This window comes from Hemitrygon akajei, chromosome 11 (genome assembly GCF_048418815.1).
Source record: "Hemitrygon akajei chromosome 11, sHemAka1.3, whole genome shotgun sequence".
Taxonomy (NCBI): domain Eukaryota; kingdom Metazoa; phylum Chordata; class Chondrichthyes; order Myliobatiformes; family Dasyatidae; genus Hemitrygon; species Hemitrygon akajei.
Window position 1 is genome coordinate 109,568,732 of NC_133134.1, and position 25,637 is coordinate 109,594,368.

The 25,637-nt window shown below is 37.0% G+C and overlaps 1 protein-coding gene across 2 annotated transcripts in view; it reads right to left on the reverse strand.

Moving 5' to 3' along the window:
• Positions 1-25,637, reverse strand: part of cstf1 (cleavage stimulation factor, 3' pre-RNA, subunit 1) — a 73,037-nt gene that overhangs the window by 45,896 nt on the left and 1,504 nt on the right. For both annotated transcript variants that reach the window (XM_073061467.1, XM_073061468.1), the window contains exon 2: positions 14,129-14,326. In XM_073061467.1, coding sequence (XP_072917568.1) covers positions 14,129-14,297 — 169 coding nt within the window. In that variant the 5' untranslated portion in view covers positions 14,298-14,326. The remainder of the gene's footprint in view (positions 1-14,128; positions 14,327-25,637) is intronic.

Here is a 25,637-nt window from a genome sequence, read left to right on the forward strand (position 1 = left end):
TTTGAAGCATTAAAATGATCTTAAACTTTAACTGATCCCATAGATGTGATCTAATCCGTTGAATGCCTCCAGCAAATCTTAATTTTATCTTTCCAGCATCCATAGTTATTTTGATTTTTTTTAACCAGATGGCTTGTTAACTCAAAAATCTTGATAGTCTCTCCAAAGTGTTGCTGATTTACAAAAAATAAGGTCATAAGCTACTGTGATGTGAGAAGTTAAAGAAGTATGACTGTGAAATTAATATTATAACAATTAGGCAATAATTTGCATTTGTGCAAAGCCTTTAACACAGGAAAAAAGCCCAGAAGCATTATTAAACAAAACAAGCCACATAAAAAGACATTTTAACAGAAGACCAACAAATTGGTTCAGAGGCTTAGGAAGTGAATGACAGAAATTATGGCTCAGGTTGTTGAGAATTCTACAGAGTTGCAGGAAATTACAGAGGTAGGATGGCATACATCTACAGAAAAAAATACAAGAAGCTAGGCACCTTTATGCCTTTGAAATGCACTCTATTTACATTTGCTATTATTTCACTAGCTTAACAAGTAGTTGAAATAAATATAGCAAAGGTGTTTCAGACGGACTTCCCCACTCTCATCATAATTTGACAGGCTGCAACATTTAGGTCCAGTAGCCCTGGTTACAAAAATTGATTTGGGACAGACAGATGGGAAATCGACCAGGCTTGCTTATCAGCTTCCAGAGTGCATGAGGCTTGGCATTAGCTGTGACAGTACAAGGCTGGATGCTATCTGAAGTACAATTATTAATTCATTTTGGAAGGGTTCACATATAAGCAAAATGATTGGAGGAAATTGACTAAAAGCACCGTATAAAAATATTGACGAGTCTTTTAAAAATTGAGAAACCTAAGAGGACAACTAGGAATTGATGATAAATGCTATTGTTTGTAAGCATCTTTTTCAGTACTGCAACCTTGACTCTCAGGATTCATTAATATTAACCTTATTTATTAAAAGCAGTGAAAAACGGCAAAGCTACAGAAAAAAATGGTTGTCACAGATGTGTATCCTATTAGAAATGAACCATTCAATATCTTAAACATTAAACCAAAATGTCAGCAATTCCCTTCCTTCCACAAATGCTGCACAAGCAGCTGAGTTCCTTTATCTGTTTGTTTTCTTTAAACCAAGGTGTGTTAGGAAAGGATACTCACAACATGAGTACTTCATTAAGACGGAAAATGGACTAGTTCAATTGGGAGCCAGAGTCCTAATACAAGGAAAGGATAAAAGTTGGCTATGGGGATAAGTTGGCTATAATAGACTTCAGAGCTTAATTAAAAGGCATGATAGTGGAAAAACAATAGCTAGCATGTAGGAATGAATGCAGGAACTGCAACAGTCACTGATTCCATCTTTACCATGGGCATACAATCCTCCTGCATCTCCATCCTACACCATGATAGACTAAGGATTCAGGGGAGAAGATTTAGGACAGAGATAAGGAGAAACTGTTTTTCCCAGAGAGTGGTGGATCCGTGGAATTATCTGCCCAGGGAAGCAGTTGAAGCTCTCCATTAAATATATTTAAGATACAGATAGATAGATTTTTACATAGTAGGGGAATTAAGGTTTATGGGGAAAAGGCAGGTCGATGGAGCCAAGTTTACGGACAGATCAGCCATGATCTTATTGACTGGCGGAGAAAGCTCGATGGGAGTCTCAAGATGGCGCTCATGGAGTAAACCGCTTCTAGGCTTTGCTCCAAACCTTTTACGTCTTTTTAACCCACAAACACCCCTTAAGGGATCTTCTTATACTTATTCTAAAGGGGGCTAAACATACAGAATTTTTCTTTATAACTATTTGAATTATTCTCAACTTGCTGAAATGTCTAGAGCAAAAGAATCGAAACAGACGAAAGAACTGATAACTTTAGAAACAATTGTGAAGCTTATAGAAGACAAATTTGAAGAACTGGAGAGAAAAATAACCGTAAAGTTTTTTCGGTTTGACGAACGTTTGAAATTAGCTGAAGAAAAGCTCCAGACCCTTTCATTGGAATCACAAAAACAACAAGCAAGTATTTTGGTTCTTGAAGAAGCCGCTCGCAAGAAAGATCGTATAATTGAAAAAATACAAGAAGAGCAAACTTCGACTTCTCAACAGATGGATCGTTATAAAGTTAAAATTACTGATTTGGAAAATCGCTCTCGAAGACAAAATCTTCGATTAATTGGGATTCCGGAAAAATTTGAGAGCGGTGATCTTACCGTTTTCTTCTCTAAATGTCTAACGGATGTCTTGGGTCCAGAGGTACTGGACTCTCCCCCGGTAATCGATCGGGCACACCGTGTTTCCCGTTTTCGGTCTGATTCAAGTTTGAAACCACGACATGTAATTCTTCGGATCCATTACCCTCATACCAAAGAACGTTTGATTCGGGCGGCTCGAAAAAAGGGTATGATTTGCTATCAAGAGTTTAAATTTCGCATTCTAGAAGACTATAGCCCTGAAGTTTTAAGGGCTAGAATGGCTTTTAGATCGGTTATGTCGAAATTTCACCAGAAAGGCTGCAAGCAAGCGCTGTTATTTCCAGCACACTTGAGAGTCACTCTTGACGACGGAACTTTTCGGCTGTTTAAATCTCCAGCGGATGCTCAAAGTTTTCTGGAACAATGACATTCTATCGGGCTGACTAATGTAATTTAGCCTATAGATTTGGATCTGTTACAGAATGATGTTTGGGTTTTTTTTTGGGTATGGCTTACGTGTATTTCTTATATACGGTTAAAGCTTTTTTTTTGCTCTGTTTATTTTGACTTTATTATTTTTCCATATTACTAATCTATTAGCGTTGAAAATAACTTATTAGGGGTTTTTTTTCTCCTTTTTGCTTTTCTTTTTAAGCTGATATATGCTTTTTTATACTCTTAACATTTAAATATTAAGATTTAAAAAAAAATAAAATGTCGTTTCTTCTTCCCGACAGACTTTAGCGCTTGGAACGTCATATCTGTTTTGATGTGTTTGAAAGTTCTAAACTTTCATTTAAAATACCAATTCAGTATTAGTCATTTATGGGTTTTATCGTTTTAATTCTTTTTTAACCCTTTTGTTTATATACATTTATAATACTAATTTTATATTTTAACTTTTGTTATACCAACCCTTTCTTATAATGTGGGTTGTTTGTATTTTTTTTTAACTTTGTTATGTCTGAGTTGCCATCTTGAGACATGGGGGTAATTTTAGTATTAGATTGTTTGCTTGCCTCTTTTTGGCTTTTTTCCTGGGATTCTGAGGGTGGAGGGAGGGGGATTTTTCTTTTTTCTTTTCTTTTTGCCTGCTTTCTGCTTAGTTTTATTTCATGGGCTTATATGAAACTACAAAAATGGTCGCAGTGCCGTGACTTCCGGTTTCTCCTTGAACTTACTTCTTTCTTCCGGGTTCATGAGTTCACTTTTTTTTCAAACTTATGTGTTAATTGTAATAAATATTGTCAATATGGATAGGACTATTAACTTTGTTTCTTGGAATACTAATGGTTTAAATCATCCAATCAAACGGAAAAAAACATTCAAAGTATTCCATAGAATGAATGCTAATGTTATTTTTGTACAAGAGACTCATGTAAGGAAGGTGGATAGTCAACGGTTGTTTAGGTTTTGGAAGGACCAACAGTATCACTCAAATTCGCAAGCCAAAGTAAGAGGTGTTTCTATTTTTATAGATTCATCAACTTCTTTTATACATCATGAAACAATTTCGGATCCGCAAGGTAGATTTTTGCTTATTACTGGTCTACTTTTTAATCAAAAAGTTGTTTTAGTTAATGTTTATGCTCCAAATACTGATAGTCCTGAATTTTTTAAATGTTTATTTACATCCTTTCCTAATTTGAATCAATACAGATTGATAATGGGTGGGGATTTTAACTGTTGTTTAAACCCTTTGATGGATAGATCCAAGCCCACCCAAACTCTTCCGAATAAATCGGCTTCTCTCATTAACTCTTTTATGATTGATTCAGCTATTTGTGAAATTTGGCGTTTTTTTACACCCTAACGACAAAGAATTTTCATACTTTTCCCATGTTTACCATAATTACTCAAGAATTGATTACTTTTTCATTGATCACCATTTAATTACAGATGTTATGTATTGTAAATATGACTCTATTACCATATCTGATCATGCACCTTTGAAGTTATCTATTAAGACAACGGATTCATATATTAATACTAAAGGTTGGAGGTTTAATCCTGTTTTATTGCAGTATCCTGACTTTGTCAACTTTATTAAACAGCAAATTGATTTGTTTTTCTCAACAAATTTTACAGCAGAGATCTCTAGTGGAACTTTGTGGGATACTTTTAAGGCATATATTCGTGGACAGATTATTTCATATTCTGCTGGAGTTAGGAAACGAACTAATTCTAAAATATTAACACTAGTTGATAAAATCAAAGCAATTGACAAGATTTATTCAATGACCCCTAGCAAAGAACTTTATAAAGAAAGAGTGGAACTTCAAATGGAGCATAGCTTACTATTATCCTCCTCGATTGAAAGTCAGTTAATTAAATCAAAAGCCCAATTCTATGTATATGGAGATAAGTCTGGTAAATTACTAGCTAACCAATTGAAAATTGTTTCGGATAAACGACAGATTACTAGGATTCGTAAACAAGATGGTACTTTGACGATCAATCACAAAGAGATAAATAAAGCCTTTCAAGATTTTTATAATTCCTTATATCAATCAGAATGTACTAAGGACTCTTCTATAATAAATGAATTTTTAAGGAAATTGAATATTCCAAAAGTAACTGTTGAGGATAGTGTATTTTTGGACACACCTATTACGGAGTCTGAAATAGAAAAGGCCATTTTTTCAATGAATTCGGGTAAAGCTTCTGGTCCAGATGGTTTTTCTACAGAATTTTTCAAATCTTTTTCTTCCATACTTTCTCCTTGGCTTTGTAAAATTTTTAAAGATGCATTAAGTATAGGTAAACTACCACAATCTTTTTATGAAGCTTTTATTTCTTTAATTCTTAAAAAAGATAAAGACCCTACTGAATGCGCATCCTATCGGCCTATATCCTTGTTGAATACGGATTTTAAGATTTTTAGTAAAATTTTGGCTATTAGATTAGAAAATATATTACCTCGAATTATTTCTGAAGATCAGACTGGATTTATTAAAAATCGCTATTCATCTTTTAATATTAGAAAATTAATTAATATTATTTATACCTCTTCATCTAAAATACCAGAATGTGTCATTTCTTTAGATGCCGAAAAAGCATTTGATAGAGTCGAATGGCCATATTTATTTAATACAATGCAACATTTTAATTTTAGTTCAAAATTTATTTCATGGATTAAATTAATATACCATAAACCCTTAGCTTCAGTTTTTACCAATAATCAAAGATCCCCTTTTTTTCAGCTATTTCGTGGTACAAGGCAAGGTTGTCCTTTAAGTCCTTTATTATTTGACATTGCTTTAGAACCCTTGGCTATAGCTATTCGTGAATCACCCAATATTTTTGGTATTACCCGTGGGGAGACAACGTATAAGGTATCATTATATGTGGATGACTTGTTATTATATATATCTGACCCTGAAAGATCTATTCCTGCTATTTCTTCTTTGCTCGCTCAATTTAGTAACTTTTCTGGTTATAAATTGAATTTTAATAAGAGTGAACTATTTCCATTAAATATGCATGTTCCAATTTATAATCATGTACCATATAGAATTGTTACAGATTATTTTACTTATTTAGGTATTAAAATTACTAAAAAACATAAAGATTTATTTAAAATTAATTTTCTACCTTTAATCGATCAAATTAAGCAACTGGTTAATAGGTGGTCTCCATTATCTTTGTCTTTGGTAGGCAGAGTTAATGCCATTAAGATGATGATACTACCTAAATTTTTATATTTATTTCAAGCATTACCAATTTTTATTCCTAAATCTTTTATTGATATGGTTGACTCTAAAATATCTTCTTATTTGTGGCAGAACAAAAATCCTAGACTAGGCAAAAAATATTTACAGAAGCCTAAGAAGGAGGGCGGCTTGGCTCTACCAAACTTAAGATTTTACTATTGGGCAGTTAATAAACGGTATTTAATATTCTGGACACAAGAATCGACTACAGCTGCTTGCCCACAATGGGTAAATTTGGAATGTAAATCTGTGCAAGATTTTTCACTGATCTCAATCTTAGGATCTTCACTTCCTTTTTCATTATTCAAAATGAATAAACAGATAACTAATCCTATAGTCAAGTATACATTACGAATTTGGTTTCAATTTCGTAAATTTTTTGGCTTGAATAAGTTTATGCTGTCATGTCCTATAATATCTAACTACTTTTTTCGGCCTTCATCTATAGATCAAGCTTTTCTTTTATGGAAAACAAAAGGTATAACATGTTTTCGTGATCTGTTTTTGGATGATAACATTATGTCCTTTGAACAGCTATCTAATAAATATAATTTACCTAAAACCCATTTTTTTAGATATTTGCAAGTCAGAAATTTTCTGTATAATGAATTAAAGTCTTTTTCGAAAGAATGTCCATTGGACATTACAGAAAGAATTTTAGCCCTCAATTCTTGTCAAAAGGGTTTAGTAGCTATCATTTATAATATGATTATGAGTGTACAGCCAGATGTATCAGAAAAAATTAAGAAGGAATGGCAAGAAGAATTGCATTGTCCTATATCTACTGAGGAATGGGAAAAAATTTTATCATTGGTAAATTTGTCCTCTATTTGTGCTAAACATGCCCTAATACAATTTAAGGTTGTACATAGAGCTCACATGTCTAAAGATAAACTTGCTCGATTTTATTCTTATGTTAATTCAACCTGTGACAGATGTCATTCTGATGTTGCTTCACTGACTCATATGTTTTGGTCCTGTCCTTGTTTACAAAATTATTGGAAAGATATCTTTAATATTATCTCAAGAGTTTTAAATATCAATCTCCAACCGCATCCTTTTACTGCAATTTTTGGTTTACCAATGATAGATAATAATCGTCTATCCGCTTCATCTCAACGAATGATTGCATTTGTTACATTAATGGCTAGAAGATCTATTTTACTGAATTGGAAAGAAATTAACCCTCCAACTGTATTTCAGTGGTTTTCTCAAACTATTTCTTGTCTGAGTTTAGAAAAAATTAGAAGTGTGGTTTTTGATTCTTCAGTTAAATTTGAGGAAACTTGGAGACCATTTATTCAACATTTTCATATGAGTTAAATGGTCTGATCCTAAACCTTACTGTTATTATCCTTAATTACCGTAGATTTCGCACTACAGAGCGCACCTGATTAAAAGCCGCTGGCTCTAATTTTAGAAAGAAAATCAATTTTGTACTTGTACAAGCCGCACCGGATTTTAGGCCGCAGGTGTCCCACGTTGTAATATGAGATATTTACACAGAAAGATATTACACGTGAGGATTTTTTAACTTTTAATTAAATCCATATGGTAACATAAACAAATACATATTGCAAATGCTTTTTTTTGAACCGTGCCTGTAACGTGGCTACTTTTAAATATACATACGTATCGGTAACACACAAATTACGTTGCGTATACTTTTTTACTGAACAACATTCCAATATCTCCTAACGACTGGTAAAAAATATATATACTGCAGCCTACAGGAAAAGTTATTGATCGCCTTTAACTTAAAAGCAGCGTTTCGCTCGGGTCTAATGCCGCTCGCCCCCCACCTTCCCGTTTATCGCAAACCGGTATTTCCCACAAGACGCGGCGAAACCGGATGTGACATCATAGCATCCCGGGATGTAGTACAGAAAACAAATATACCGGGTACTTAAAACACTTCTAACTTTAACTAGAAAATACTAACAAATGAATTACTAAGCGAAAATATTATAAACTAAATAACTGCCATAAAGGCAGCACAATGCTTTTCTTCAAGTGTTTTCCATGTTGATGAGGGTGAGTACAAATGACTGATTTACAATAATTTAATTGTGAAAGTGCGCTTGATTTATCGTAGAATTTCATTGGACCTCTGTGAACTACTCATCAATTTTATTGGTCTACTGTTACGAGGCAAAATGTTTTTGGCGGCATGAAAAAAAATCATGCATTAGCCGCACCGTAGTAAAGGCCGCAGTGTTCAAAGCTGTTCAAAATGTGGGGAAAAAGTAGTGGCTTATAATCCGACATCTACGGTATTTGGATGGAGGTTCGGAGTTATCGGCACTACTGTATGTATTTAACATTATGCAATTGCCCATGTTGGTTAGTTTTTTTTAAGTTTTCTTTTAGTTTTTGTTGGGGTTTTTTTCTCTTTTTTGATTCTTCTCTCTCTCTTTCAATCTTTTTATTAGTATTAAAAATATTATGAATAAAATATTCATAATTATATTCACATATATTCATATATATATTCACATTTATATTCATAATGTAAATGCATTCTTTTACATTAATACTATGAGTTTGGGAGGCCTTATATATTGATTATTACATATCTGATTGTTTATTTAAACTATTAATTATGTACTCTCAAACGTTTTGTATTCATAGTTCACTAATGTTTTTCTTAAAATTAATAAAAAGATTTAAAAAGAAAAGAGAAAGCTCGATGGGCTGGATGGCCTACTCCTGCTCTTATTTCTTATGTATGTAAGGACCTCCATTTCTTCTGCAAAAGAGGCCCAAATAGTTCCACTTCACTAAAATATACCTCTGTGTGGCTCAACTTATCTTCACGGTGAATAACTTTGCCTTCAACATCATTAGCTTTTGCTAAATCAAAATGGAAATCACATGGGTCCAAGCTAGAACTTGCTTTGATAGTTGGCACAGTCCTTGTTTCAGTTTTTCTCCCTCCCTCTCCCCCACTATATACTGATGATTGTATTACTTTGTTTCCTGCACTCATAAATATCCATGATTTCAATTGCCAACTTCCACCTTGCACGGGTACTGCCTGATCTGAGATCTTCAGCAATTTCTGCCTTCATTTCAGATTTTCAAAATTTGTATTTTTTTGCGGATGAAACCATAACTGGCAAATCTGACAGTGCAAGCTGTTCAAGAGGATCTGGATCAACTAGGAAATTGGGCAAAGCAATAACAGAGGGAATTTAACTCAGACAAATGTGAAGTGATTCATTTTGCTAAGAAAAACCAGGGCATAGTATACTCAGTGAAAGACAAGTTCCTGGGGAGTATTGTAGAAGAGAGACCTAGAGGTACTGTATGTACCTAGCTTTCTGAAAGTGCCAAAACAAGTAAATAGAATGATGATACAGGAGTTGGTACACTATGTTAGCAGTGTACATGATGTTGGTGAGACTGCCAATGGAACACTATGTGCAGTTCTGTTTGTGATATTACAGGAAGGATGTGAGTAAGCTAGAAGGAATATAGAAAACAGTAACAGGATATTGCCAGGACTGGAGAGCTTGAGTATAAGGAGATATTGAATAGAAACGTTTACCTGGAGCATAGGAGGTTTAAGGCTTTATAAAATCATGAAGGACATAAATAGTATGTCCATAAATGAGAAATTAACCATTTCAGCACAATATCAGAAAAGTAATATGTTATGTTAAAAGGGTTAGAAGGGTGTCTAAACTACAATTATACAAGGCTTTAATGAGATAATACTTGGGAGTATTATGTGCAATTTGCTGTCCTTTCCTCAGAAAATATATGTTTATCTTACAGGGAGTACAGCAAAGATTCACCAAGTAGATTTTTGGGAGAGCAGAACTGTTCTGCAAGAACACAGAATGTAGAACATTTTAGCACATATGGGTTCTTCGGCCCATGATGTTGTATTGACCATATGCCTAAGAGATTCTTAAATACCTTCACTCCAAAAATAAAACTAATGTTCATGGTACATGCTCTCTAATCCAAGCAGCATCATGGTAAATCTCCTCATAGGTATTTAAATATCAGTAATCTAGATTTGCATTCATTAGAACTCTGAATATAAAATTCAATTGGAAAATGACAAGACGTTCTAAGAGGACTAGACATACTGGATGCAAAGATGTTTCGCCAGACACAAGGCCAAGGTCTCTGGTAATAAGGCACAAGACTTGGGACAGAAATAAGGGGAAATTTCTTCATTCAGAGAATGCTGAATGCATGGAATTTGCTACCACAAGACCACAAAGACGAAATCACTGAATATTTTAATGAGATTGTTATGTGTGATGAGAAAAACATGGGGAGATGGGGTCCAGAGCTGACCCCCCGCGAACTATGCTGCTAACAAGAGAGAGAGAGAGATAAAGAGGGGGAGAGGCGCCAAGCTACACATGCTGATAATGAGAGAGACACAAGGATTCAAAATTATGGCTTCTTCGCTGATTGTTGACTTTACTTCCAAGGACTTTGCCTGCTTGTGTGAATCCTTGCTGACACAGCAGAGTGAAGCCTGGTGCTTGTTGAGACAGCAGGGAGTGGCCCAGTTTGATGGACATGGAGTTGATGGATGGCTGGTACCCCAGTAGGGGAGATAAAAGACAAGTCTGCCGAGACACAGGCAGACATGCCACTGGACACTGAAAGAGTGTTGTGCACCCACAGGAAGGTGGGGGGCTTGGAGGATCGATTCGGGGGGAATCGGTCAGAGGCTCACAGTGTGTGAAACCATGCTAGTGGGAGCTTGTGTGTGTGTCCACCCACGCCTGGGTGATGAACCCACCACTGAAGAACGGTCTGGCTTGGAACGGAGGGGTCATAATCGGTGACCACAATGGTACAACAGAACAAGAAGACAATGGAAGGTTTACCTGCTGCAGCTGCTCATCTCTCGCTCGCTCTCTCTCTCTCTCTCCCTCTCTCCAACTTCACAACAGCAACTACCTCAACCCAAACTGAACTGAACTGAACTCTGCATTATCTTAAGACTATTCATTTACCCCTAGACTATGACAGAGCTTGGTTTTGATTCTTATTCTTACACTTCTGTATTTATCATTGCTAACCTGTTTTATATGTATATTTGCATTTTTTGATACTGTGTTACTTGGTTTACTAATAAACACCTTTAGTTACAGTATCACCAGACTCCAACGTATCATTCCATTTCTGCTGGTTTAGTAACCTAGTCACGGGGTACGTGACAAGATAAATTTCTAGATACAAAAGCCATCAAAGGCTGTGGGGGGAGCTTAGGGATACAGGTTTTCCACGCTATCCGAAGGTAGAGCATTCTACCTAGGACAGGACTAGACCTAGAGTTGAGATTTTTGATTGGAGAAAGGCTAACTTTGAGGAGATGCGCAGGGATTTAGAGAGAGTGGATTGGGTCAAGTTGTTTTATGGGAAGGATGTAATAGAGAAATGGAGGTCATTTAAGGGTGAAATTATGAGGGTACAGAATCTTTATGTTCCTGTTCGGTTGAAAGGAAAGGTTAAAGGTTTGAAAGCGCCATGGTTTTCAAGGGATATTAGAAACTTGGTTCGAAAAAAGAGGGATGTCTACAATAGATATAGGCAGCATGGAGTAAAGGAATTGCTCGAGGAATATAAAGAATGTAAAAGGAATCTTAAGAAAGAGATTAAAAAAGCTGAAAGAAGTTACGAGTTTGGTTTGGCAAATAAGGTGGAAGTAAATCCGAAAGGCTTCTACAGTTATATTAAAAGCAAGAGGATAGTGAGGGATAAAATTGGTCCCTTAGAGAATCAGGGTGGTCAGCTATGTGTGGAGCCGAGGGAGATGGGAGAGATTTTGAACGATTTCTTCTCTTCGGTATTCACTAAGGAGAAGGATATTGAATGGTGTAAGGTGTGGGAAACAAGTAAGGAAGTTATGGAACCTATGACAATTAAAGAGGTGGAAGTACTGGCACTTTTAAGAAATTTAAAAGTGGATAAATCTCCGGGTCCTGACCGGATATTCCCCAGGACCTTGAGGGAAGTTTGTGTAGAGATAGCAGGAGCTCTGACGGAGATCTTTCAGATGTCATTAGAAACGGGGATTGTGCTGGAGGATTGGCGTATTGCTCATGTGGTTCCATTGTTTAAAAAGGGTTCTAGAAGTAAGCCTGGCAATTATAGACCTGTCAGTTTGACATCAGTGGTGGGTAAATTAATGGAAAGTATTCTTAGAGATAGTATTTATAATTATCTGGATAGACAGGATCTGATTAGGAGTAGCCAGCATGGATTTGTGCGTGGAAGGTCATGTTTGACAAACCTTATTGAATTTTTTGAAGTAGTTACGAGGAATGTTGACGAGGGTAAGGCAGTGGATGTAGTCTATATGGACTTCAGCAAGGCCTTTGACAAAGTTCCACATGGAAGGTTAGTTAAGAAGGTTCAGTCGTTAGGTATTAACGCTGGAGTAATAAAATGGATTCAACAGTGGCTAGATGGGAGATGCCAGAGAGTAGTGGTGGATAATTGTTTATCGGGATGGAGGCCGGTGACTAGCGGGGTGCCTCAGGGATCTGTTTTGGGCCCAATGTTGTTTGTAATATACATAAATGATCTGGATGATGGGGTGGTAAATTGGATTAGTAAGTATGCTGATGATAATAAGGTAGGAGGTGTTGTGGATAATGAGGTGGGTTTTCAAAGCTTGCAGGGAGATTTATGCCGGTTAGAAGAATGGGCTGAACGTTGGCAGATGGAGTTTAATGCTGAGAAGTGTGAGGTTCTACATTTTGGCAGGAATAATCCAAATAGAACATACAGGGTAAATGGTAGGGCATTGAGGAATGCAGTGGAACAGAGAGATCTAGGAATAACAGTGCATAGTTCCCTGAAGGTGGAGTCTCATGTAGATAGGGTGGTGAAGAAGGCTTTTGGAACGCTGGCCTTTATAAATCAGAGCATTGAGTACAGAAGTTGGGATGTAATGTTAAAATTGTACAAGGCATTGGTAAGGCCAAATTTGGAATATTGTGTACAGTTCTGTCACCGAATTATAGGAAAGATATCAATAAATTAGAGAGAGTGCAGAGACGATTTACTAGGATGTTACCTGGGTTTCAGCACTTAAGTTACAGAGAAAGGTTGAACAAGTTAGGTCTCTATTCATTGGAGCGTAGAAGGTTGAGGGGGGATTTGATCGAGGTATTTAAAATTTTGAGAGGGATAGATAGAGTTGACGTGAATAGGCTGTTTCCATTGAGAGTAGGGGAGATTCAAACGAGAGGACATGATTTGAGAGTTAGGGGGCAAAAGTTTAAGGGAAACACGAGGGGGTATTTCTTTACTCAGAGAGTGATAGCTGTGTGGAATGAGCTTCCTGTAGAAGTAGTAGAGGCCAGTTCAGTTGTGTCATTTAAGGTAAAATTGGATAGGTATATGGACAGGAAAGGAGTGGAGGGTTATGGGCTGAGTGCGGGTAGGTGGGACTAGGTGAGATTAAGAGTTTGGCATGGACTAGGAGGGCCGAGATGGCCTGTTTCCGTGCTGTGATTGTTATATGGTTATATGGTTATTCCTATGAAACTGTTTGTAAACCGAAATGTCATAAAGCGGAGAAGCAATTACCATTAATTCATATGGGAAAATTTTTGGAGCGCTCGCAGACCCAAAAAAATAACCTACCAAATAACACATAAAACCTAAAATAACACTAACATATAGTAAAAGCAGGAATAATATGATAAATATACAGCCTATATAAAGTAGAAATATTGTATGTACGGTGTAGTTTCACTTATCAAAATCAGGAAGACAGCAAGCCAAGATCGATTTGGAGAAAAAAACTGGCACGTACATGTGTACGCACATAATGCATGTGCACACAACTGCCCGCACAAGGCTTCACGGTCATGGTAGTCTTTCTCGGAGTAAACACACGTATAAAGCGGGCATCTTTTTATCATAAAAGCAAAAATCCTCTTTGGTTAGCGAAAACAGGTACTAATGTAGGTCTTTCGTAACAGCGAGCTGTTGTAAATCGAAGGTTCAAACAACGGGGGCCACCTGTATAGAATTGAAGCCTAAATTCAACGACTGAATGGTGAAGCAGGCTCAAAGGACCAAATAGCCTTTTCCTGCTCCAATTTTATGTTTCCAAGACTAATTCCTAGAGCGAGTCATTTATCAGCTCTGACTATATTGGTAAGCAGCAAAAAGAAAAAAGTATACACAAGGTACCTACCAAGCTTGGCAAGATGTAGTAGTTGCTCAGAGGGTGAGCAAACTGATGGTGGCTTGATCTCATTGATAAGGTTTGATGCAATGTTCATGTACCCATCATAAAGCAGTTGGCCAATAATAAGTCGGTAAAGGTGTTGCCGATCCTTAAGAGTAACTTTGGGTCGATACATTTCTTGTGTCTCCCTTGCCTGTAACTATCCTAAAAAACAAAAATGATGAAAAATTATGAAGATATTGAGAGAGTATGTCTGTTTCAAATAGCATATTAGTTTCAGCTTATCTTATACACTCATTTGCATACCAAATCTTCTGTTTAAGGATTCCCTTTTGCTAATACTGTAACTATGGAAGTATGGAACACTGTTTCCTTTAACACAAAAAAAGTGATTTTTGCAAACTATGGAAAAGTATGAAATTGACCCTGTAAATTACTGGAAAGACTGGAATTCAGCAAATCGTTATTAACATAAAATGCATTAATGTCAACTCACTCTTTGTTATGTTAATACAAATTTTTTAATGATGAGCATATGCCATATACACAATATTCTAAACATTTAAAGCTCACTACGTGTCCTGCTGAAGAGTTTTGGCCTGAAATGTCAACTGTACTTTTTTCTATAGATGTTAAAACACAAAAATATAACTGCAGATGCTGTGGATCAAAGAATACGTACACAACACTGGAAGAACTCAGCAGGTCAGGCAGGATCCATGAGAAAAGAGTAGCCAACGTTTCGGGCCGAGACGTTGATGAAGGGTCTCGGCCCGAAACGTTAGCTACTCTTTTCTCACGGATGCTGCCTGACCCGCTGAGTTCTTCCAGCATTGTGTACGTATTTTTTCTATAGATGTTGCTCAGCCTGCTGAGTTCCTCCAGCATTTTGTGTGTGTTGCTTGGATTTCCAGCATCTGCAGATTTTCTCGTTTGTGAAAACTCATTACATGCTATTTTAAGTATTGAGGTAGAAATGAAGTATCAATGAAAAATGATCAGCAGCTTGGATTAACAGACAAGAAGCTAGCTGCAAGAACTTAGCAAGTCAGACAGTATCTAAGGAGGGAAATGGACAGTTGCCATTTTAGGTTGAGACCCTTTGTCTGGACCAAGCAACTTGGGAGTTGTACGATTTGCAATTAAATTATAGGATTAATATAACTAAGTTATGAGTTCTGCCATGGAAAATCTCAGCTGGTTTGGTACCTATTCATCTCAAATAATTACAGGGTGTGCAGCTCCTTTACATCGAATAGTTCATCTCATTCAATGAAGTTCCAGATGATAACCCTGCATTTATATTTCACCAAATGGAATCTGTAATCCATTATCCTTCTCTTACAACTTAGCTTGAGGAAATTCCCTAGTTATATTTTCCATATGCTTCAGATAACCTTTTACATTTATCAACCAGCCACAGACCAGCTTTTATGTATCATTTAGTCTTTTTGTGTTTAGTCCTCTTCTGCTTGTGATCAACTTTAAACAGACAAAGCATTCTACTTTTAAAAAGTATTTTCAAAGTAGCAAATCTACAGGGAGGGCTGAGAAGGGGATGTCTCTGACAGGGCAAAACCAGGGTGACTGTGGCACTATATAAGCCTCTCCTCTGCAACTACCTTACAGAAAACAAAACTACACAGATGTGACTCAGCCATTAAAACTTGGTCAATCCAGCCAATTACTTAGCCAATTGCATTATTCTTATCTTCAGTGATGAGGGAAATTTGCTAACAGTTCCACACTGAACATCTGTTTAGTGGCACTCAGCTGAAACGAAGAAGAAAACAAAACTTCACGGTAACATTTGACCATATTCTGCATCAAGGAATTTTAGCAAAATAAAACAGAAATTGGGAGTAAATGACAGGTAACACCCCCACCAGGACAACTGGGTTAACAGATGCCAGTCACCTCTACCTCACAGCAGTTCCTCAAGGCAACATCCAGGTTAAATCACTTTCAGCTGTTCCACCAATATCCTCCTTAATGAGTTAAGAGATAGTAAATGGGACCTGGAACAAATTGAGATATGGTCCAAGTTTTGATATATCCTGAGTTCAAGGGTAATACCAAGATTTTGTCAGAAAATCATTGGAATACACAAGTCTAGACATAATAAATATATGGGTGAGATTCTTCATAGTTGATGAGTGATTACAGGGGAGATGCAAGTGATGCAATGAAGTTGGCTGACCTCTATTCATGCACATCCTTTAAAATGTGCTATCCAGTCTCAATTGTGCTTCTTTGTTTTTTCTGACAAAATATTTTAATTTCACATTTCTGTCTCATCTAATTTGCCATTTGTCTACACATTCTAGTAGAGTTTGGAGCATTTTACTATCCTGTTCATCACAATGTTGACGTCAACTGCAAAATGGAATTTCACTCTACACACCTACATCCACTTTACTAATGAATCTGCAGAAGCCAAACTAGAAAATTTATACTATAAATGGTAGGAAATTCGGAAGTGTAATGGAACAGAGGGACCTAGGAGAAAGAGTGCATAGTTTGTTGGAAGTGTCATCACAGATAGACTGGAATGGTGAAAAATCTTTAGCATACTGGCCTTCATCAATCCAGGCATTGAGTGTAAGAGTTGGGAGCTTTTACAGTTATACAAATCATTGGTGAGGCCACACTTGGGAATGCTGTGCATAATTTTGGTCACACTGTTATAGGAGAGACTTGATTAAATTGGAAAGAGTGCAGAAAAGATTTGAGGATGTGTCTAGGACTAAAGGGTCTGCTTTATAGTGAAAGGTGGCTGAGAGAAACAAATAAGGTGAAAAGTAACAGTCTCTTCCTCAGGTTAGGGAGGTTCAAAACTAGGAGACATTAACTTAGGCTAAAGATTTAAATGGTACTTGACGGTGAACTTTTTCCCACAGATGGAACGAAATGCCAGAGGAAGTAGTGTAAGCAGGTACAATGTTATCATTTAAGAAGCACATGGATAGGTACATGAAAGTGAGAAGCATGGAGGAATATGCGCTGGTGCAGGAAACTAAGACTAGCTAGATAGGCATGTGGTCGCTCATTGGGCCAAAGGGCCTATATCATGCTGTATTGCTCTATGAATCAATTAGAAAAATTAATGACTGTCTCAAAATCAGTCATCAATCTTTTATCCATACTGCCATTGACCCAATTATTCCATGACTTTTTTTTACTGACCATTTTTTATATATCAAATAGTCAAGTACATTCTGATAACTACACAGATATGTACTACATTCCTTCCATCAGCTTTGACATTAATAAAGGAGTTTGTCAGTTGTGCCATTAGAATCTATATTTCCTGATATCCAATAGGTTTTCAGCAGCAACAATATAACCTTAATGATACAGGAAGATCTCAGGGGGTCACCCCAAATGCCTGCCTAGCTTAAATTCAGCAAGAGCACTGAACAAAACTGTAGAAAACAAACGAGTCCATGGATTTCCTGGTTTAGTTCCTTGTTACATTTGCTGCAAGAACTCTGCCCAAGCTGCACCAATCTGAAGGCAATCTTTGACCAGTGTCACATACTCAGCCAAACCTCAAGCTCGGTTAGAGAAGACCAATTGAAGAAATGACGGCAAAGACCTTACCCCAACTCCATTGACCGGAATAATCATATAACTCAGATAAACAGCACTTGTCTAAGAAGATTTCATAGTTCAGTTCTCCATGACTATTCATAAATCTAACTTAGCTTCCACATAGGACCCAAACTGGAATTCTTCATTAAGATGGAGAGTGACATAGCTAATTCAGAAACAAAGGTTAACTTTGAAGGTATGAGACGTGAATTAGCTAAGATAGACTGGCAAATGATACTTAAGGGGTTGACGGTGGATATGCAATGGCAAGCATTTAAAGATCGCATGGATGAACTACAATTGTTCATCCCAGTTTGGAAAAAGAATAAACTAGGGAAGGTAGTGCACCCGTGGCTACAAAGGAAATTAGGGATAGTATCAAGTCCAGAGAAGAAACATACAATTTAGCCAGAAAAAGCGGCACACCTGAAGACTGGGAGAAATTCAGAGTCCAGCAGAGGACAAAGGGCTTTATTAGGAAAGGGAAAAAAGATTATGAGAGAAAGCTGGCAGGGAACATAAAAACTGACTGTAAAAGCTTTTATAGATATGTGAAAAGAAAAAGATAGGTTAAGACAAATGTAGGTCCCTTAAAGTCAGAAACAGGTGAATTGATCATGGGGAACAAGGACATGGCAGACCAATTGAATAACTACTTTGTTTCTGTCTTCACTAAGGAGGACATAAATAATCTTCCGGAAATAGTAGGGGACCGAGGGTCTAGTGAGATGGAGGAACTGAGGGAAATACATGTTAGTAGGGAAGTGGTGTTAGGTAAATTGAAGGGATTAAAGGCAGATAAATCCCCAGGGCCAGATGGTCTGCATCCCAGAGTGCTTAAGGAAGTAGCCCAAGAAATAATGGATGCATTAGTGATAATTTTTCAAAACTCTTTAGATTCTGGATTAGTTCCTGAGGATTGGAGGGTGGCTAATGTAACCCCACTTTTTAAAAAAGGAGGGAGAGAAAAACCAGGGAATTATAGACCGGTTAGCCTGACATCGGTGGTGGGGAAAATGCTAGAGTCAGTTATCAAAGATGTGATAACAGCACATTTAGAAAGCAGTGAAATCATCAGACAAAGTCAGCATGGATTTGTGAAAGGAAAATCATGTCTGACAAATCTTACAGAATTTTTTGAGGATGTAACTAGTAGAGTGGCTAGGGGAGAACCAGTAGATGTGGTATATTTGGATTTTCAAAAGGCCTTTGACAAGGTCCCACACAGGAGATTAGTGTGCAAACTTAAAAGCACACGTTATAGGGGGTATGATATTGATGTGGATAGAGAATTGGTTGGCAGACAGGAAGCAAAGAGTGGGAATAAACGGGACCTATTCAGAATGGCAGGCAGTGACTAGTGGGGTACCGCAAGGCTCAGTGCTGGGACTCCAGTTGTTTACAATATATATTAATGATTTAGACGAGTGAATTAAATGCAGCATATCCAAGTTTGCGGATGACACGAAGCTGGGCGGCAGTGTTAGCTGTGAGGAGGATGCTAAGAGGATGCAGGGTGACTTGGATAGGTTAGGCGAGTGGGCAAATTCATGGCAGATGCAATTTAATGTGGATAAATGCGAGTTATCCACTTCAGTGGCAAGAACAGGAAAACAGATTATTATCTGAATGGTGGCCGATTAGGAAAAGGGGAGGTGCAACAAGACCTGGGTGTCATTGTACACCAGTCATTGAAAGTGGGCATGCAGGTTTCCGGTGACATCATCATCGAGAATGGCAGCTTAAGTCACTAGCTCCTCCGGAAAAATGCATATTAAGCCCCATTAACCCATCAAATATAATATTTTTCGAAAAATATTTGAACTGAAAAGAGGGGCAAGAATGGGGAAAAGAAATAGAAAATAAGCAACACTGCAGAGCCTGCGTCCGAGGAGTGCAGCGAGCGGCTCTCCTACCCGACCACGTGCTAGCGAGGCGGACGCCGGGCCTCGCTCAGTCGAAGCAGCGAATGTCTTCGAAATACTGAAATAATGGAGGTCCAGAAAGATAATAAAGCAGCAGCTCCGTGATATTAAGGCAGAGCTCGCCAGCATTAATCAAAAAGTAGCGGTGGCAGAGACTCGAATTGAGAAGGTAGAAGATCGCGTTCAAAACGTGGAATGGATACTGAGGAAGACAATAAAAATAATACATCACCAAGAAGGTAAACTGCTTGACCTGGAGGGAAGATCATGGCGGAAAAATATCAGAATCTACAATGTTCCCGAAGGAGCGGAGGGCTCGTCCATGACGGAGTTTGTCAGAAAGTTATTGCGGGACACGCTGGATCTCCCCCCGGCTATGAAGCTGGAAGTTGAAAGAGCCCACCGCATGTTAGTCCCAAAACCTACCCAAGATAGAAAGCCGTGCTCAATAATAATTAAATTCCTATGGTACAGCACCAAGGCGGAGATTCTACGAAGGGCCTGGGGTAAGAAGAGAGTGTTTTTAGAGTATAAATTAATATATTTCAACCAAGATTAACCCCCCCCCAGCGGTCCTCCAGAAACGCAAAGAATACTCTGAAATAAAGCGAGTACTAAAGCAAAATAAGATTAGATTTCAAACTCCGTACCCTGCTAAACTTCGAGTGTTTTATGACAACGGGACGCGGTTGTACCAGACAATGGAAGAGGCAACTACAGACATGAAGGCCAGAGGGTTGCCTGTCAGCATGACCAAAACGAGTGAAAGCCTGACTGAAGAATTATCCCACTCCGCTTGGGAAATAATGCGAGAATCGAGAAGGCAGGAGACGGGAGGAGGCCGAGAGAAATATATCAGGAAGAGACCGGGAGTTTCCCAAAGACAGTCCTCACCCCCTTCAGAAGAGCCATAAGGTTTGGCTAACTTTAAAAATGTTGAGAAGCTAAACGAAAGCAAAAGTACACGGTGATATACCTATCTCAAGAAATACTTATTATATTGTGGATTTTATATTACTTAGTTGTTATTCTTTATTCGCTCACTTACTCTTTTTCCACACCAAAATGAGAATATATATATATATGTGTGTGCATATATATGTATGTGTGTAATGTGTGTGTGTATATATGTATGTGGGTGTGTATATGTGTATGCATACATATGTGTGTGTGTATATATATATATATGTATGCATGTGTATACATGTATAAATTTGTGTGTGTTTGTACATATATATATAGGAGTACACGGAAATCTTTTCTGTGTAATGGATTTGTTCACTGACTTTTATGAATACTGCAATGGGGGCCCTCAACTCACAAGTAGGAGGAGTTATCCCCCACAGCTAGACATTTCCTCCAGCTCAACGCAGGGTCATCTACCAGAGACCTCAGCCTTGGAATCACACGTTCGTTGCCATTTTTGTTATTATTTGTGTTTCTTGGTTCTTATTTGTTCAGGGAGTAGATAGATTAAGTTTTATTCTAATTTCAATGATACATTGACAGATAAATACAGATGGCTAAGGACAAGGTAAAATTCATTTCTTTTAATGTCAATGGGCTATTAAATCCAATCAAACAGAAGAGAATTTTATCCAAAATGAAAAAAGAACAAACCCATGCAGTATATTTACAGGAAACTCATTTAAGTGATAACGAGCATAAAAAACCTAAAGAGAATGGGCTTCACTAATCTGTTTTTCTCCTCATATAAATCAGGACATAGGGAAGGAGTTGCTATGCTTATCTCAAGTAGGCTAAATTTTGAAAAAGTATTCAAAATAGGAGATAAAGAGGGCAGATATATTCTGGTAAGGGGGAATATAGACGGAAATTCAGTTACTTTATTGAATATATACGCACCCCGGGAAGTGATATTGGTTTCTTTCAGAAAATTACTGATATTATGGTAATGGAAACAGAAGGTCTCCTGATATGTGGGGGAGAACTAAATTTACAATTACAACCAAACTTAGACTCTTCCAATAGAAAAACCTATGAAACAAAATCCTTACATAAGAAAGTCAATACACTTTTTGAGGATGTTGGTTTAATTGATATATGGAGGGACCTTTTCCCCGACAGAAGGGATTACACTCATTATTCTGCTCCCCATTCTGTATATACAAGAAGAGACTATTTCATAACATTTGGAAAAGACAAAGACAAAATAAACACCGGTGGAATTGGGACAATAGATGTAAGTGACCATGCACCTATATATTTATCTGCTGATTTTGACCTACAACCAAAGAATACTATTTGGAAACTAAATTCAAGTCTACTCAATGATCTGTACTTTAAGGAATAAATTAAAAAAGAAATTGGTCTCTACTTAGAATTTAATGATAATGGAGAGGTTTCACCTCCCATTTTATGGGATACTCTGAAGGCGGTCTTAAGAGGGAAAATTATAGTGATATCTTCATATAAGAAAAAAATAAGGAATAAAACATTAGAAGAATTACAAAGTAGGCTGAAGGAACTAGAGAAAAGACACAAATTGAATTTGGCACAGGATACATTAGGGGAAATTGAAAGAATTAGGAATGAAATAAATAATTTGGCTACGCAAGAAATCAGGAAAAACTTAATGTTTCTGAAACAGAGACATTATGAAAGTGGATCGAGATCTATGAAAATACCGGCGTGGAAACTGAAAAAAAAGATAGCAAAAAATACAATTCATAGAATTAGGGACCCAAGAACGAAAATAATAAAAAATAAGCTAAGTGAAATTCAAGAAGCTTTTGAAGTATTTTACAAAACTCTATATTCCAAAGTTCCAGGGGAAGCATAACCCAAAGTGACACCTTCTTGAATTCTCTAGAGTTACCCACTTTAAGCGAAGAACAAAATAGAATGATGACTGCTGACATAACTGAAGTTGAATTAAAAGCTGCAATTAGTAGGCTTAAATTAAGCAAGTCACCAGGATCAGATGGGTATACGGCAGAGTGGTACAAAGAATTTAAAAATGAGTTAATTCCTGTTTTACTCCCCACACTGAACTGGGCTCTAAAAAAGGCACAAGTGCCACCCAGTTGGAAAGAAGCAATAATCTCAGCTATACCGAAAGAAGGCAAGGATAAAATGGAATGCAGGTCATTTAGACCAATATCCATTCTTAATGTAGATTATAGGTTATTTACCTCCATCACGGCCAAACGATTGGAGGAGTTTCTACCCATACTGACACGTAATGATCAGATAGGTTTTATACGACAACGCCAGACTCAAAACAATATACGAAGAACACTTCACATTATGGATTATATACAAAAAAATAAAATCGAAGCAATAGTGATAAGCGTGGATGCTGAAAAAGCATTTGATTCGGTTAATTGGAATTTTCTTTACAGAGTTTTACATAGATTTGGTTTCCAAGACACAATTATTAAAACTATACAGACACTATATGACAATCCTACTGCTAGGATTAAAATCAATGGATATTTATCAAATAGTCTTACCCTAGAAAGGGGCACAAGACATGGTTGTGCATGGTCACCACTACTCTTCGCGTTATATCTGGAACCATTAGCTCAATACATCAGACAAAATGAAGATATCAGGGGAATTACTATTAAAGGGACAGAGCATAAATTGGCTTATTATGCGGATGACATTTTGATCTATCTAGGGCAACCAACATACTCTTTACCTAAACTGACGCAATCCTTTGAACAATATAATATGTCAATTATCAGGATACAAGATCAACATAGATAAAACCCAATTACTTTCATATTACTATAGCCCACCAAGAGAAATTGAAAGTCGATACCCCTGGGCATGGCACACAGAGTCTTTCAAATATCTGGGCATCATTATGCCAAAAGATTTGGCAAAATTATCAGAATGTAATTATCAGCCTTTATATAAAAAAATTAAGGAAGATGTGGCAAGATGGAACCTGATTCCTTTTTTCAGTCTCAGTTCAAGGATTGAGTCTATTAAAATGAATATACTGCCCAGACTGTTACATCTCTTTCAGACTCTGCCAATAGAGATTAATCAAAATCAATTCAATGAATGGAACAAGATGCTATCAAGGTATATTTGGCAGGGTAAACGGCCTAGAGTTCGTCTCAAAACTTTGCAGTTAGCAAAGGAAAAGGGGGGGATGGGGCCTACCTTCTCTTAGATTATTATTTTGCAGCACAGTTGAGAGCTGTGATATGTTGGTGTAACCCATCATATGACGCTCAATGGAAAAACATTGAGGAGCAGGTACTTCCCATCCCCATACAAGCAATTTTGGCTGATAACAATCTGCAAAGGTACATAAATACTATTGATAACCCATGGGTGAAATTGACTCTTAAAATATGGAAAACTACTATAAAAGAATATAATCTAGAGGGAGATATTGCAATTCTTAAATTATGTACATATGACTCGGATTTTACACCAAATAAATTGGATGCTAGATTTAAGGACTGGACAGCTAAAGGAATAACAGTTCTTTGCAACATAACGAAAGAAGGAACACTTTTCAGTTTTGAAATGCTTAAAGAGAAACACTTATTAGAAAAACAAGATTTTTATCCGTAGTTACAGATACGACAATATGTTAATAAGACATTTAAAAATGTAACCAAGGCAAATACATGCTTGATAGAGCTATTTAGAAAAGTATATAATTCAGATAATGGTGGTAGAATCATTTCAAGCATGTATAAGGGGTTGTCAAATCTTAAAACATATTCGACTTCATACATTAAAACAAAATGGGAGAAGGAAGGAGGGATAATTATATCTAAGGAAGAATGGACAATAATATGGAGATATCAATGGAAGTGCACCAGTTCACAGAAATGGTGGAAGTTTGGCTGGAAAAACTTGATGATATTTTATTACACCCTCTCAGAAATCCCATTATGATAGTAACCTCCCTGTTTGCTGAAGAAATTGTGGAAATCAAAATGCAAATCATTAACATATTTTTTTTATCAAAAACTATTGGAGGGGGATGCACAATGCCCTACAAGACATCTTTAAATGTGAAATACCTTTCGAGAGTAAGACCATATATTTTGGATATATACCTCAAGAATGGTTGAAAAGAGATCAATATTTAATGAATATACTGTTGGTGGCTGGTAAAAAGACTCTTACTAGGAAATGGTTATCACAGGAGAGCCCAACTTTAAATACATGGATGGAAATTACAATGGACATTTACAAAATGGAGAAGATAACAGCATCTGTTAACCATAAGCTGGAACAATTTGATTCATACTGGGAAAAATGGTTTAACTACATAATGCCTCATAGGCCTGATTTTATTCTCACAAATCAATGAATCTGTTGTAAAAAAAAATCACTCCCTACTTGTACATAGTTCTTTCCTTTTGCTTGTTTTTTCTTTCCACTCTTTTCTATAAGTGTATACCCCAGATAAATACTTTGTGGAGATTTGTGATATATATGATACATATGTACAATGTCTGAAATACATCTTATGGAAATGTTTGTTTGATGATGAACTTCAATAAAAAAATAAATTACAAAAAAAAGTGGGCATGCAGGTACAGCAAGCAGTGAAAAAGGCGAATGGTATGTTCGCATTCATAGCAAGAGGATTCAAGTACAGGAGCAGGGAGGTTCTACTGCAGTTGTACAAGGCCTGACGAAGGGTCTCGGCCCGAAACGTCGACAGTGCTTCTCCTTATAGTTGCTGCCTGGCCTGCTGTGTTCCACCAGCATTTTGTGTGTGTTGTTCCTGGAGTATTGTGTGCAGTTTTGGTCCCTTAATCTGAGGAAAGACACTCTTGCCATAGAGGGAGTACAAAGAAGGTTCACCAGATTGATTCTGGGATGGCAGGACTTTCATATGAAGAAAGACTGGATTGACTAGGCTTACACTCGCTGGAATTTAGAAGACTGAGGGTGGAATTTAGAAGATTGAGGGGGGATCTTATCGAAACGTATAAAATTCTAAAGGGATTGGACAGGGTAGATGCAGGAAGATTGTTCCCGATGTTGGG